The sequence below is a fragment of the Nipponia nippon genome, unplaced genomic scaffold (assembly GCF_047370975.1).
Source record: "Nipponia nippon isolate SJK-2023a ecotype South Korea unplaced genomic scaffold, ASM4737097v1 scaffold_1, whole genome shotgun sequence".
NCBI lineage: Eukaryota > Metazoa > Chordata > Aves > Pelecaniformes > Threskiornithidae > Nipponia > Nipponia nippon.
In genome coordinates, this window is record NW_028262290.1 from 15982382 (window position 1) to 15997377 (window position 14996).

At 39.8% G+C, this 14996-nt stretch overlaps 1 protein-coding gene across 1 annotated transcript in view; it reads left to right on the top strand.

Annotated features, from left to right (window-relative positions):
• Positions 1-5167: 5167 nt before the first annotated feature.
• EIF3H (eukaryotic translation initiation factor 3 subunit H) overlaps positions 5168-14996 on the top strand; it is a 90894-nt gene continuing 81065 nt past the window's right edge. The window contains exon 1 of the mRNA XM_087747272.1: positions 5168-5324. Within this exon, the coding sequence (XP_087603398.1) occupies positions 5205-5324 (120 nt within the window). The 5' untranslated portion in view covers positions 5168-5204. The remainder of the gene's footprint in view (positions 5325-14996) is intronic.

The window sequence follows — 14996 nt, forward strand, 5'->3', positions numbered from 1 at the left end:
AGTAGAATCTTTACATTGTGGTGATAAATGATATTACTCTCTATGCTTACATAATTTTCTAACTTGATACTATAGCAAGAGTCTGGCTCTGCTTAGAAACATATAATAACTTTGCAAATAACTTGTCTTTGTTTTACAGGCCAAAATTAGCACTTAAAATGTCGCAGTCTTTTTCATCAACTACGTTTTCAATTAGGTAATTTTATTGTTAATTCCTATGTCATTTTTTTAATTCTTGTTACTTGTATGCTACAGGTTTTGAGGTGCTATACTAAATGATCCATTAATAATAAAAAATAGCTATAAACACCTGGAATGTAAAAAGAGAGGATAAGAATAGAAGGTAACTGAAAACATTTATTGGAAAACAGTTATTGAAAAAAGCAGAGAGGAAGTTGAACAGTGAAAAAAAAACCTTCCCCAAGAGAAGAGCTTATATTTTTAAATATTTCCTTCATGCGCAGAAATACCTTATTATGCTACTGCCTAGGATAGCTGCTGCACTTTTTTTAATATAATGCTTTTACATTTAGTCAAGCAAATGCTAAAAGGTTGCCTGTCTAAGAGCATGGCTGAAACCACGCATGGCCTCTGAAACCTCCATTCTTACAGAAAAGAAATTGAGTTTTCAAAGCTCACATTCTGGTCCTGTAGTTCCTTTATTGCATTTGATGTTTGTCCCTGGGGGTTTCTATGCTGTTGCAGCTCCCACCTTTACCACTTTTCTATCACTCCCTCACCTTATTACTTTCCATTTCCTATTTCAAATACAAAATCCAATAAAACCAATTTCTTCACTTTGATTCTCTTGAAGAAAATTAAGAAAAAATTGTGGAATGGACTTCAGTATTGGCACCAACAACTTCTAAAATCACAATCAGCCTCATGACAAATACTAGTACTTAAAAATTCTTTGGCACAAAATGCAAGTGCAGTTATGTAGCTTGATCTTAAATTTTCACATTGAGCTTTGCTTTACTTTACTTTACTTTACTACTTTACTGTGTAAAGTAGTAAGCACTGGAATATCTGACACTGAAGATTATTACTTATCAGTGAAACAGAATCCTGTAGATGCTGTAGACATAAGTATACAAAGGGCCTGACTTCTTGTGAAGTGATCAGTGGTATCTGAACAAAGTGGGTGTAGAGTGCTACCTTATTCATCAGGGAGAACCTTTTTAACACGGAGGTGATAGGCCAGGGGATATTTCATTTCCTTTAGACTAAAATGCTGCGGTCAGCAGAACACAAATGGCTGAAAACCCTGAATTACACAGGATTCATGCACAATGCTGCTTCCTGAAGCTGTAGTTGGTGTTTGGAATTGCCTTCACATGGCATGCAGCGCTACTGGATATAATTGCAGTTATACAGTTATATATAGTTATACAAGTATGCATTTGGCAAAACTGCATCTACTGGAGAGACCTGAGGGTCCCTGTTACATCGTCTCCCGACCCCTTTTGTTTTTTTTGGAAATGAAGGAAAGAAAAGAATGAGCATTTAAGAGATCTTGCCTGTCCCATGGCTTCTGAAACTCGATTCGTAAGTCTTCTTGCCTTCCTTCTGTTTTCTCCCCATCCTGTGGGAGAGGGGAGTGAGCGAGAGGCTGGGTGGGTGTTTGGCTGTTGGCCGGGGTCAACCCACCACAGGTACTACTGACACAGAGGAACCTTCTCATCATAAGGATTTTCACTCTCCCTACGGGATATGAAAGTGGTATGTGAGCGAGAGGCTACTATCAAAAGGCATGCTGTGAATAAAAAACAGATTTCAAAACCAGCAAAGAGACCATGCCGTGTGTAGAATTACGTGGAATAACCCTTGTACTTGAACGTAGGGATTAAGTACAGCCTTATATTCACTACAGTTCTCCCAAATACAAGCCTTGCTTTACAAACAAAAGATGTTAGATACTTCATTTTCAAGCGATGCACCCACCTGCTAAGGCAGAGTAGGTACGTTACATATAATGGCACGCTGAAAAAGGTCAGCGATACATTCATATGGAGATGTGCCAAGTGCCTGTGTTTCTTGATGTTTGAAAGTTTAAGCCTGAATACCTCATCTCTTTGAGAAAACCGAGCTTTTCTGAACTTGAAACTTCTGTAAGTGTGCGAGATATTACAAGGTAATTTTAAGTCTGTGTTAGGTGAATCCACCAAGTTTTGGAGATTATTTTACTGGAAACAATTTCTTTTTGTAGATAATTAATGTTGTTTTAGGCAATTGTAGTTATTAGTGCAACTTTGTATTTGGGGTGCTGTTGTGTCTCAGTACAAGTACAGACTGCTATATGTGTATCCAAAGTGATTCTTTCCTATTCCTCTGTACTTTGTGATAATGAAATGAAGGTGTTCATTATGCTTAGAAATATTTGGAATTGCTGAGAGGGTAGGGAGGAAAAACACAGAATTCAGACATGACCCATTTACCAAGTGGTAACAAGTCATTGCAGGTTAGCCGATCTCTGGTAACTACTCATGTGCATGGTCTTAGCCTGCAGCGTACACAAACGTAATTCAAGTTGGTTTAGCCCTTAAGGTAAAGTCGGTCTGACAATTTGGAAGGGATTCCATCTTTGAACCCTTAATCAGATAATTTCCATTTAGCAACACTACTTCTGCTCATAGCATTGCTACAGTGCAGCAGTGCTGTAGAGATAAATGACACATCTGAATTCTACCAAGGATTTTACTTAAGCAGGACTGGGGAATAAAAGGGTTTTGTTTGGTTCCAGATGTCTTTTGATTTAGAGTATCATTTAAAAATGATTAATGGAGTTTGTGCACTACTTGAATTTTCTAAAATATTTTGTGATGGAAGTCTTCTGTTTTGTGGTTTTCCTGAGTAGCTTGGGCAATGTTACTAAAACTTTTCAGTCTGACATCCTTTTTATGGCCTCCTTTTCAAGAATTCAGTATTTTCAATGGTGAAATTTTCTATGGCCTCTTGCCTCCAGTGATCTGCTGAGTTCTGTAAAGTAGAAAGTTGATATTTGTGTTTCATTTTTCATGTTAATCATAATTAACCAAATTGACTGAATTATTCTGGCAGTGCATTAAGTAATGTGAGCCCTATGCCAGTCCCTCGAATAGGGCTATTTTGGGTGCCCACAGCAACCTCTTTGAACGTGCTGATGTTCTGTGCTGTAGCTACTTGTTGGTTTGGGGTTTTGGTTTTTTTTCCATCTTTTTAAATTACATTGAGTTTCTGTTCAAAAACTGATCGGCAGGAATAATGTATCACATTTGTCTTATCCCAGGCGTTTTCATTCCTTTTCAGATCCCTGAGAATTTGCCAGTGGTAAAGCACTGTGCATTTACTGACAGAAGGCATGTTTTTTCTATTTAAATACCTTTCACCAGCATCTTTGAAGCAGCCCACAGATCTCCAGCAATCCATGGACTGGAGTTGAAAACCACTATATTACCATAATACTGTTTCCTAATCTTAGTTTTCTTTAATTAAAGCTATTTGATCATATTTGTAAATTAAAACTGGATATGCATGTGTATGTAACAGCAAAGTGAAATATTAATATTGAATCAACCAACTTTGTTCTCTAGAAAAACTTCAAAAGGCAATGCCAGTGGGAGCGCAACATTCAGTCATGGAAACCTGTGAAGGGTAGGACTCAAATTTGCAACACCTACGTGATGGTTGAGCTCATTGGCCGCAGCATACTGCCTTGAAACTCTGGGTCGTTATTGCATCAGCCTCTCTACAAACCTATTTTTTAGAACAACGCCCTAATCCCGCTGCACATGCACACTTCAGATTCTTTGGGGCACAAGGCACATTTGACCTCAGTGATGCTGCAGTTCTAAACTTCACCCTTAATCTCCATTTAACAGATTTTTCCCAAAGGGAGATCCAAAGTGGGATTCATCACACCTAGCTTTAGACATGTAAAGCGAGGTGTTCTTAGCTAAGCTGGGTATCTGGGTCTCTTGTTAGTCAATGCAGATCTGGTCAGTGATATCAGTGGCGCTTAGGTTTGCCTGGTGGGGATGATTATTATACTAGATTCTTTGCTTGAATTTGTTCCAGCCCAGATGCAGGCAGCTGGTAGGGAATGTTCTTGTGATGTTAAGGCTGTTTTATAGGAACAGGCAAATGCGTCTGTGTCTGCTAGAAAATGCAGATACATCTTCGTATTGGTGTTTCCCATACGTAGGTATGTTTCCCTCCCCCAGTTAGAAAGCAGTTTAACTACATTGTTGAAAAGGTTAATGGTGAATTTTTATGAGGTCACATATTTGGCATAGCCTCTAGAGAGCTTTGGAGTGTTTGGTACGTCTACTTTTCACAGCCCACTCCATTTTTCAGAAGAATGTGTAGGGTTTGAAATACTTGGAAAAAAACCCCAACCAACCAAACCAAAAAAGAGCAGCAAAGCAAACCCAACAGTTAACTTTTAATACAACACTTAAACCCTTTCCTGGGAACCACAAGAGTAGCTGACAGTTCAGGGTTTTGTTTGTATCTAATGTTAAGATTTTGTATCCCCTCTCAGTGCACTCATTATTCATCCTCAAGACAGATACGTAACTCCATAGCAGTCTGCTTTTTTTAAAGCTAAAATCCAAAGCTTTCAAATCTGTTATCTCTTGGAAGTGCTTCTCCCTCGGTATCAAGCTGGGTTATTAGGGGTGAGTGCTCCCCAAGAGCAGAGGCGCCCGCAGTCCTGCTGGGGAGCCCTCGCCGCGGCCTGGGCCAAGTCTGCCCCAGTGGCATGGCTGTAGCTTTACGTGACTGTTAGCATCAGAATCGGCCAAGGGAGCGTGGAAACGCACGGCCTGAGGTTCCCCGGTTGTCAGAAACGGTTTGCCAGGCGCCAACCGGCATGTGGGGGGGAAGGCGGTGAGGAAGGGCCCCTCGGCCCTCCCAGATCGGGTGAGTTGGGACGGCCACCGGCGCTTTGCACAAGGCACAGGGTTCCTCCTGCTCCAGGCGTGGATCCTGCGCCTGGGACCGCCGTGCCGGCTGGCAAGGCCGAGCGAGGGCCGGCCCGCCGCGACCGGGGCCGTGAGGGAGCGCCGCCATGGCACGGCCGCCACGGCAGCCCGCTGCGCCAGCGCGCATGCGCCTCGGTCCCCGCGCGTTTCCACCCGGAGCCGTTTCCCTGCGCGCCGCCCCCGCCTCGCCGCCGCTTCCGGTGTTTCGTTTCTCTCTTTCCGGTCGGTGCGAGGGGAAAGATGGCGTCGCGCAAGGAAGGCTCCGGGGCTGCCGGCAGCGGCTTCGGCGCCTCGAAAGGCAAAGGCAAAGCCGCCGCCACGGGCGACTCGGCCGTCAAGCAAGTGCAGATCGACGGGCTGGTGAGCGCGGGGGCCGGGGCCGCCGCTGGCGGAGGGGCGGGTGGGGCGGCCGCGTGGAGCCGGCGGCGTGGAGCCGGCGGCGGGGCTGGCCCCGTCTGTGGGGCGGTGCCGCGGCCGGGGGCCGGTGTCTGTCCCGGGGCCGGTGTCCGCCGCGGGGCCGGGGTCGCCCGAGGGGGCCGGAGCGGTTCCATTTTCCTCCCGAGCTCCGCGGCCGGGCTCCCCCTGTGCCCATCCCTGGGGAGGGGAGCGACCCCCTCCCTTGTGTAAGCGAAGGCCGGGACAGGGCAGGAACTAACTGCTTTTCAATATTCCCTTTCTTCCTTCAGCTGCGCTGCCCTGGTGCCCGGGTTTTCTGTTTCCACCTTTCATAGCTCAGACTGCTGAAAACTACACAGGTGTAAGAGATGGTGAACACAGTGGGTTTTTCCCTCACCCCTTGTGCGTCTTGCCTTCTCTGTTAGGACTGCTAACGCCTACTGTGTTTTATTAATAAGAAGTAAAAGAAAACAACGGATTGGAAGGGTTTAGCAGAGAATGAAGCCATCCTAATAGAGGCAGTCCTTGCAGACCTTAAGTGGAAGAGTGTCTACTGAAGTTGGTTCTTGGCTTTGCTGCTGGATGTTTTTGTGTCAGTTTGTGTCTCATACAATCAATATTACCCACAACGACATACAGTGCGGAAAAAATAGTTGTTTAAACTTCTAAAGTATAGAAGCATTGTTTGTTACTTCTTCATTATTTTTCCCAAGTGTCTTCACAACACGGTACAGCTGAAGTGTGAAGGAGAATCAGTATACCAGTAATGAGAACGGAGACCATAATTTTAGGGCAAGCTTTGAAGCCTGCTTGGCATTTATTAGTGATAGTCTTCAGTCATTATTCTGGAGTTACACAGTATAGTAAATGTTTGGGAAGAGGAAGAATAACTTATTTGTGTATAGTGGTTCTTATGAAGGAGAAAATTTGAATTAATTCGAGTATTTCTGCAGTATTCTGTTCAACCGTGTGTATCTGTGGCTTTGGTGCACATAGCATTTTCAAGGAGTGCTGAAAACTGACCGGTCATGAAATGTAGCCCTAAAAATATAGCAGGTGACAGCAGACTGCTGCTGTTGTAAGCAGGCTGGAGCCAGATGGACAGGTGTCTGTGTGTTTTTTTTATTAGCAAGTTTGAGGGAACAACGAAAGAGGGAATAGTTAAGAGCAGGATACAGGTTGGCCCCTTTCCATTTCTGTGGGTGTAAAAGCTGTTTTATCAGTTTTGGACTTAATAATAACTGTTAGATTTGATTTCTTTTGTTCCTGCTTTAATGAAATAAAGAGAACAGATGTTTCAGAACTGTTCTCTATCAGATGTGCAGTCTGCTTTATGAACTACTGTTCATTCAAATTGACTGTGAGTGGCCCTGATGGTCTGCTTCTGGCAGTCCAACAAATACCTATGAATACTTTTTGCTTTATGCTTTTTTTTTTTCCCCCCTTGTCCTTGTCTATTCTTCTGGTACAGCACAGTGGTGCCTCTTGCATGGAGTCTGTACAGAGGAAGGTAACTTACTGAAAACAGTGGAAAGCTTTCACCTTTTCACCTGCTGAAGATGTCTCCCAATGTATCTTACGCAAAGCGTTCTCAGGACACTAGCAGTGTGATTCACAAACTTCAATGACACCTGTGGTAAAGAGAAGTGTTGGCATAAATTTACTTGCTTTGTAAACAAAGTGGCTCCCATTGCAAGTCCTCAGAATGTCTTACTGAAATTCTGCTAAAACGTTTCTAATATCTTACCGATTTAAATGTCTCATCTGTGCTCTCACAAAGTAACAAGACTTCGTCAGTCAACTTGATGATGACCAGGGTGATTATGTGCCAAAAGTGGAGACAAATTTTGGTGGGCGTCAGGGAAGTTAGCGATCTCTTTTTCTCTACTGGTGCCTCATCTCTTGGCAGCAGCATAAGTAGTCCTTTCAAATGGGACTGCTTTGAAAGCAAAGACACGCTATGTACGTTGCTTTTGGGTCTGTGTATGCAAAATAGAAGATGCTTCAGTCTTCTGTATATGTGAGAATGTGAAAGTACTTTTAGAAAGCTTGTTATTTCAGAGGAACAGTAAAGTAAAAGAAAATAATATTAGTAATGAAGGGAAGAAGTTCTAAATGTCAGTATGTTACCTTAAAACATAATACAAAATGATGCAGCAATACTTACTTTTCTGGCCTCCTTTTAAATTTGGTACAAGTAAAGCATCCTATAGTTAACTTCTTTCTTATTTAATGTGATTAATTCCTTATTTTATTACATAATGGTGTAATCTGGATTTCGATCAAGTGCGGTTTTGTTTCAGGTAACACAATAGTAAATTAAAAAGCACTGCCGTGGCAGGAATAAAAGCTAACAATGAAACCCTAACTAATAAGATAGGTGAAATTCGCATAGCTTGTTAAAATGTTAGTACTATTAGAGTATTCTGCAAAAATCATAGCACCAAAATTTAGGAAGATTGAGGGAGAACTGTGTCACATTGTAGACACTTGATAACTTGATTGAAGTACCTGAATGCTTGTTTATAAAATGCTTCTGAAATTAAATGTGAACACAGATTTCCAGTCTTCACAGTTTGACAGAAAGGAGGGGAAAAATACAAGTCTGTACCTTTTCCTATGGGCTTTTCTGCTAGATAATTAAGGTCTCAGTCATCAAATGATACATATGGCTAGCTAATGTATCAGCACGATAATGGGATTCCAAGTATTTTGTTCTATATTTGATAGCTTGAACATGGTTTTGTTTTCTGATTCATTTTTGAGAGATCTGTAGCAGACAGAAATTATCTATGTATACAGTTATATTGGCAATTTCGAATTAGGAATGTCTTTTGTAAGGCGCAATAAGCAAAAGTGGGTGGTATCCTTCATCCAGCTCAGGAATACAAGGAACAACCACAGTATCAAAGAAAATTGGCTCTATCCAGTTTCTTTTACAACACAGAAAAAGACACTGATTGCATGTGGATTCAGAGCCATTGGTGTTGAGGAGGTTTGTTAAATAAGGCATCTCTGAGGTGCTCTCTTCTTGGAACTGGTCATCCTCTGAATTATTGAATTGAATGGGTATTGCAGTTTAGACTATGTGATGAACAGAAATACGAGATTTCTGTTATTCCTTTTAAGACAATATTGTGATCTACTTTGGATTTATTTAGTAATAAAGATTACTGGTGGCAGCCTATGCTTGTTCTACAGATGACTGTGCTTAACTCATCCCTAGCGAGTAGGGGTGTGTAGTCTATGTAAGAATTTGCACAGCTCTAAGGGATAACACGGTTTTAGTTGCATATTATGGAAAGTCCTAATATGTCACTGATTTATGCCATCATAAAGTGCTTGTGCTGATTCAGCTTGTATTGGTTCAGCAAACAAAGTATTCCATGTGTTTATCAACAAAAGCTCCATGTAAAAACTTATAGCAGTGTGTCAGAAAAATTATATGCTTAATGAATAAACCTGTAGTGAAAGCAGTTTCCAATGTAGGTGGTCTAGTCTTTCTAAGAAATTAGAAATCGCAGGGTAAAAAATAACCCTCCAGAAACTCACATTTATAATGTGCTTGCTTTCTTTCTGTATGGCTGTGGGTAAACAGCCTTTTCATGTTTCTGCTTTTCTGAGAGATTAGCACTTACCCGATCACTCAGATTTGTGATGATTATGACTACAAGGAGCTTTATGAAGACTCTTAAATGCCTGCTGGAGTTTGTGGAAACAGTAACTATAAATTTTATAGTGAGTGTCCATCTGCAATAATCACAGAAGAACAACTGATGCTTTTAATATAAGAATTGAAAAGTAAAAAAGCATGACTGGGATTTTGCATCTTGGTTTGCAGTTGGCTTTTGGACCTAATTAGAGCTCATACCTTCTTAAAACTGTTCATCCATTTGGAGTACCATAAGCTTTACCTTGTAAGCTTTCTAAAGGCATTTTTAGAAGGTAAGTGAGTTTATTCTTCAGTCTCTTTACTCTGCTCAGCTATCTACTTGCACGGAGTCCCTAAGAAAGAGAGCTCTCTTGAAGAAGTAAGTTTAGTTTTTTAAGTTTAGTAAAATCACCAGCAACTTTGGAAGTATAGGTGGAAGAACATATATGAGCATGGAAATCATGTAAGTTTTCCTTCTATAGGGAACTAGACTAATAATTCTAATGACTCAGTGTCTTATGTTATTGGAACGTGTATCTGATGTGGTCACCCCAAACTGTTTTGTAGTTGTGTTTTAAAAGTAGTACAGGGTTAAGATTACCTTATGATTATTTTTTTGCTATTTGAGAATGTGAATTTAAACAGAATTCAGACATATGAAGACTAAAAATTACTTTGGTTTATTATTAGTTCTGGGGCTTCTGCATAGTCTCACCTGCCTGGTGGTAGATCAGGGCAGCTCGTTCCAGATGTACCAGCTGCATTCACAGTTGATTGCAACTGTGTTTAATTGCAGGCAGGCCACTCAGAGATTGGAAAAGTTGTGGTTGTGACCAGACATCTAGGAGTCCCTTGTAGATAACTACATTTTGTCTCTGTTCACTTTTTCTTTGGAAGAAAGGATATAGAACATATGCTTTTTCTAAGCTTCACATAGGGAGGAGAAAGGGTACCACCACTCTGGGGTGTGTGTGTGCGAGGAATACACAGAAGGAAAGAACAAAGGCTTTTTTCCCAGTTGCTCTTGTGCAGCAGATTGTCCGATCCCTTTTTTCTGCTGAATGGGGAAGTAGCAACAGATACAACAAATGTTGTAATTTGTAGCTTTTACTGCACTTGCTGGAGGCCTTTCTGACTTTTTGTGTAGCTAGTGGGGTCCAGGTATGTAAGATTATTATAGCTTGAACACTTATATATTTCTGACAAATTTCATGGGTGTAGTTTAGACTAGGTTGTGTGTGACTTTGTGAGCCATTTCTTCAAAGCTTATAAGCTTGCTAGATTTTCAGTTTCACAGTTGTATGACCCTTCATAGCAAGGAACTCAAAAGCCATTCTCGGGATCTTCCCCAAAGGGGTACTAATCATCACACGCTGTCTGAAATAAATGTAAAGCAGTGCCATAATTTGCTTACATTTTTCTTTTTTTGCTAGAGGTGTTGATGGACTCTTGTTTGTTGTACTTCTAGAAGTCCTTCAGTGGGGGCTGAAGTTTTTTGGAATTCAGCTTCTGAAATTAATCAGATTCAGTTCACTGACATTATATTCTTTTCCTTCAGTAAGGTGCAATAAATTTCAAACTCTAAGTTGATGGATTTTAGAACATAAGCAGTAGTTTATTCCTTTGAATGGAAATAAGTTTTCAGGTTAGCTGAATAGATGTGGCAGTTTTCTCTTATGGTGCGTACCTGTGCAGTCCAGTGACCTTCTGTATTAATCTACAAAAAGGAAAGATACTTGTGTGCTTCTGTTTCTTGCAAGAAAGCAAGGGAGAAGGTTAGGTTACCAAATGATTGCATTTAGTGATGTCAAAATGCAAAATGTCCATAAATCTGCTGGAACTTTTACAAGACTCTTGTACTTACACTTATTAGTCTGAATTTGTAAAGTTGGGTATAAATATTAATTTTCCTTATTTCTACAAAACTGATCTTAAGTCTGGAGTTCAAACTTCAATTGCATACCTAAAACTTGTAGCTGCCTCTAAAAAACACATATTTTTCTGGGAGTGTGGTTAGTGGGTCAGTATTGTTGATTTATCCGCATAGCTATATTGAAAATAACCTTTTCATGCAATCACATTAACAACTGCTTCATTTTTCATAGCTTGGTGTCTTTTTCCTTAAAGCTAACAAACACCATCTTTCCTCTTTTTCATTCTTTGTCCTATGCTCATTTAGGATCTGCAGTACACCATGGAGATAATGTAGCAAAAAATAATTCTGTTTTTGTATGGTGTTATGGCTGTGTCATAAAACACTACTCTGTTGTACAGGGTTTCAGATATAAACCCACTTGTGGAATATTGCCATTTTCTTCAGAACACTGTTGTTTACTTGTTTGCCAGTGGAAAATTTGAAATGAGAGAGGATGAAAAGGAAATACTGTCTTCATTTTGTGCTTATTGGATTGATGATAAAGGTGCTTGGATTTCTTGCATCTGCGATTTTAAATAAGAACCATTGCAACCATGGAGGAGAGTGTAATGAACAATTCTGATCAGCTGCATTTCCTGATATTTATTATCTCTTAAATTGTAAGGTTTTTTTTCAAAATTACTATTCTGCTGTTGCAATTTTTATTTGACCTCTTTTACATATGCACTGGATTATAGCCTTTAACTGTATGAGTGCCAACTCTTTGCTTCATAGTACCTTCGTGTCCTTTCTCTCACACAGCAATGTGAATAAATGAGGCAAAGAGGACAGAGAAGCTCTGGTACTGAAGTAACTGCACTGTGACCATGAGAGCAAATAAAACAAGTTAGTTTGTTGTCATTAAAAAGTCTTGTCTTCCCATTTGCTGTATTATTACAATGGAAGTTTGCAGGGTAACCTTGTTTCATGTTTGTAGTAACTCTTCAGCATTTGCTTTTGCAATACTAGTGTTCTTTTCAACAAAATAATCATATGAATATTATTTAGGCTCAGTATAATACTGCTTTACTGGAAGTAGCAGGTTGATGGCTGTAGGGTGTTGCGAGACTTTGGTTGTTTTTCATTTACAGGCTGGTTTCCCATTGCTATGTAGCTTAATCTTGCAAACTTGGACTCTTGGGTAAGCTTATTCCAGGGATACCCGAAAGTTTAGTTTTGTATAAGGAAGCAGCATGCAGATTCTCCAGTTTTTAAATTTTCTGCTGTCGAAAGTACCAGGAAACGGTGTAGTCCTAATAAGAGATTCTGAATTTCCATCAGAGTGTGGAGACTTTTCTAGAATGCTTTTTTAGTGAAACTTCTAACCCTACTCAACTGTTTAAAATTGCACTTACCAAGGGCCTCCTCTGCATATTTCTGCAGTTCTTGCAATTTTAGTAGTGATATTGGGCAAAATATAGAACTGTGAAAGCAGAGATGAACTGGTATATCACTGAGAGCCATAAGATCAGGTAGGATGAGTAACATTTTTACTAGATGAGCATGAAAGCTTATGTAATATAGAAATTGAACTAATATTCAAAACCAGAGTTGCTTTATGTGGTGGATTGCGGGCCGTATCTGACCACTAGTATGTGGATAATGGGTATATGGAAACTTTCTTCTGGGAGAATAATATAGCTGTGGGTTGGGAGATGGGGATCTTTTAGCATGGCAAGCGTGCTGGCTGCTAGGCCAAATAAATGTTTTTTATTAATCAAGTTTGCCTTCAGAGTAGTCACAAGGAAGTATGTTGTTACTGGGAAGCTGTTTCATTCTTTGCGAATCCTCTGCAGGAGGATATTCTAGGAAAGAGAGTAAAAGTAAAGGAAAATAATTACTCATCCAACTAAATCCTTAAGCACCAATATATGACTTTATTTTTTTCTTTTTAAAATCCTAACCTCTTGAATTTATGCATAAATACGATTTATATCTAGTAATGCTTTTGGAGAATACAGTGTTGACTGAATAAAATGTTCTTAGACATTGCTCTTGCATAACAACCTAATTGGAGCTTTAACAACATGCTAAAGCATTAATACGGGCATTGCTCTTATTATTTCATTAATGGGAATGATGTTTCCTTTTTTATTAAACCGCTGAGTATTAATTCTTTTTACATTTATGCCCATTGCACGCAAATTTTATGTATTGTAGAAAGTAGCAAAAGCTACGTAGGTTTCTCAAAAAAACTATAGGTTTCTATTACTTATCTTCATAGCTGCTAATGTGAAAAGCCTTAATACTGGCAACGAATTGCCATTTTGTAGGTAATGAATATTGCCAGAGCTTTCAACAGAAGCCTTTATGGAAAGCAATGGGTGAGGCATACCTGAATCTTTAGGCCATCAAACTCTGAGATGAGGGTTAGAGGCCATGTTAATACTCAAAGTGGTCTTCTAATGCTAGGTAATATTTGTTCAAGCTACCTAATTCTGTGGGTCTTTGAATATATATTTAAGTGTACTTCTTAAAGTTTGTATAGAACTTAAGCTAAACCTTAAGATATCCTTGTCAGTTTATTTATATTAAATACAAACATCAGCTAAAACATAAATACATCAAGAAGATGGTTAGAAGTTGTAGGCTTTGTCTGCATTTGTATGTGCACCGGTGTGGCTATAGTGTAGATGTTTCTTGTGTCAGATATGACTGATTAATCAAAGATTGTTACTTTAAGCTTCATTACATCATCCCTGATTTGGCGATGGTGTAGTGTGCCTAATGGTTTGTGTTCTCATCTATGGTATGTAGAGCGTTTTTTTTAACATAGATAAAAACATGTGAGTTTACCTTTTTAAAAACACTCTAACATTGTTGAATTGTTTTTCAATAGTTACTCTACTCACAGTTGTGCTATTAAGTTGCTTGTGCCTTGTTTTCTTATTACCAGCCATTTTTGTCCTAAAGGCATATGAGAGAGAGGATTGTATCCCCAGCTGTTAATAGGGAAAGCCTCGTTGGCTTCTTGGGTGAGGAGCTCTTTAGGACGATATGTTTGATCATAGTAAATGGGAAAAGGTACCATGTTTACTGAAAATCAGTTTTTGAGACTCATCTTGCAAATGTTTAAGTAATTTTTTAAATGACAACTTGGGACACTCTTGGGAAGAAAGGAATAAATTTCCGTAGTATTTGAGTAACTGGTAATAATAGTGAAGCCTGTATTGAACGGGCTAAAAATCTTTGACATTTCTTAAGTTGTGAAGATTGTGCTTTTCCTAGCTTTTCTTGTGGTTTCTTCCCTTCTCCTTTACGCTTTTTGAAGACGTTGCGAGAATGCCCAGACTGTGTGTTCTGCCTGCTGTTCTCTGTAGAGTTTCTTGACATTGCAGAGCTGTAGAACGGGATTTTAAGATACAACGTCCTTCAGGCTGTATTGTGTTTTGTGTGTCCTCCAAAGGAGTGCAAATCGAATTTTAAGTTGAAGTTTAATCTCTTTGACTTTTCCTTGACCTGTTTCCCTAAAAATTTAGATCAGATTATGCTGGCACTGAGAGTTAGTGCGTGAATTGAATACTAGCTTGATGTGTTCATGGATACCTTGAACCATGGAGAAGACAGAAGCATTTTGTATTAGTTGGGTGAATGTATATACTTTCTATTAATCTTCAGGGAAAATGACTTGCATGAATCTAACCCAGAGGGGAACTTCTGACACATAATCCGTGCTTACACTCAGAAGAGAAAGCATTGATGTGTACTAGCAAGTTGAAAGGGGAAGAACCTCCTTGGAGTATAAGACTTCCCATTTTTCAGGCTTGGTGAAGTGCCAGTGAAGTTCTCAGGTGTCACACTGTGCTGGCTTTCTCACCACTTCTTCCCCCGGCTGGCTACCTCGTTCGTAACACTTCAGCAGGACAGTTAATAGCACTCTATGGCAAATGTCCCACAGTGTCTGACCTGCTGGATTTTATGAGTTAGCTTTGTCTGTTACCAGAGTAACAGTGGTACAAATCAGAGTGGTAAAGAGTCGAATGAAGTGTGCCAAGAATATTATCTGTTTTCTGTGTTCTTTATGCCTCTCTTTACTCTGGCATGTTTCTATTTAAAGCAAAATAAAAAA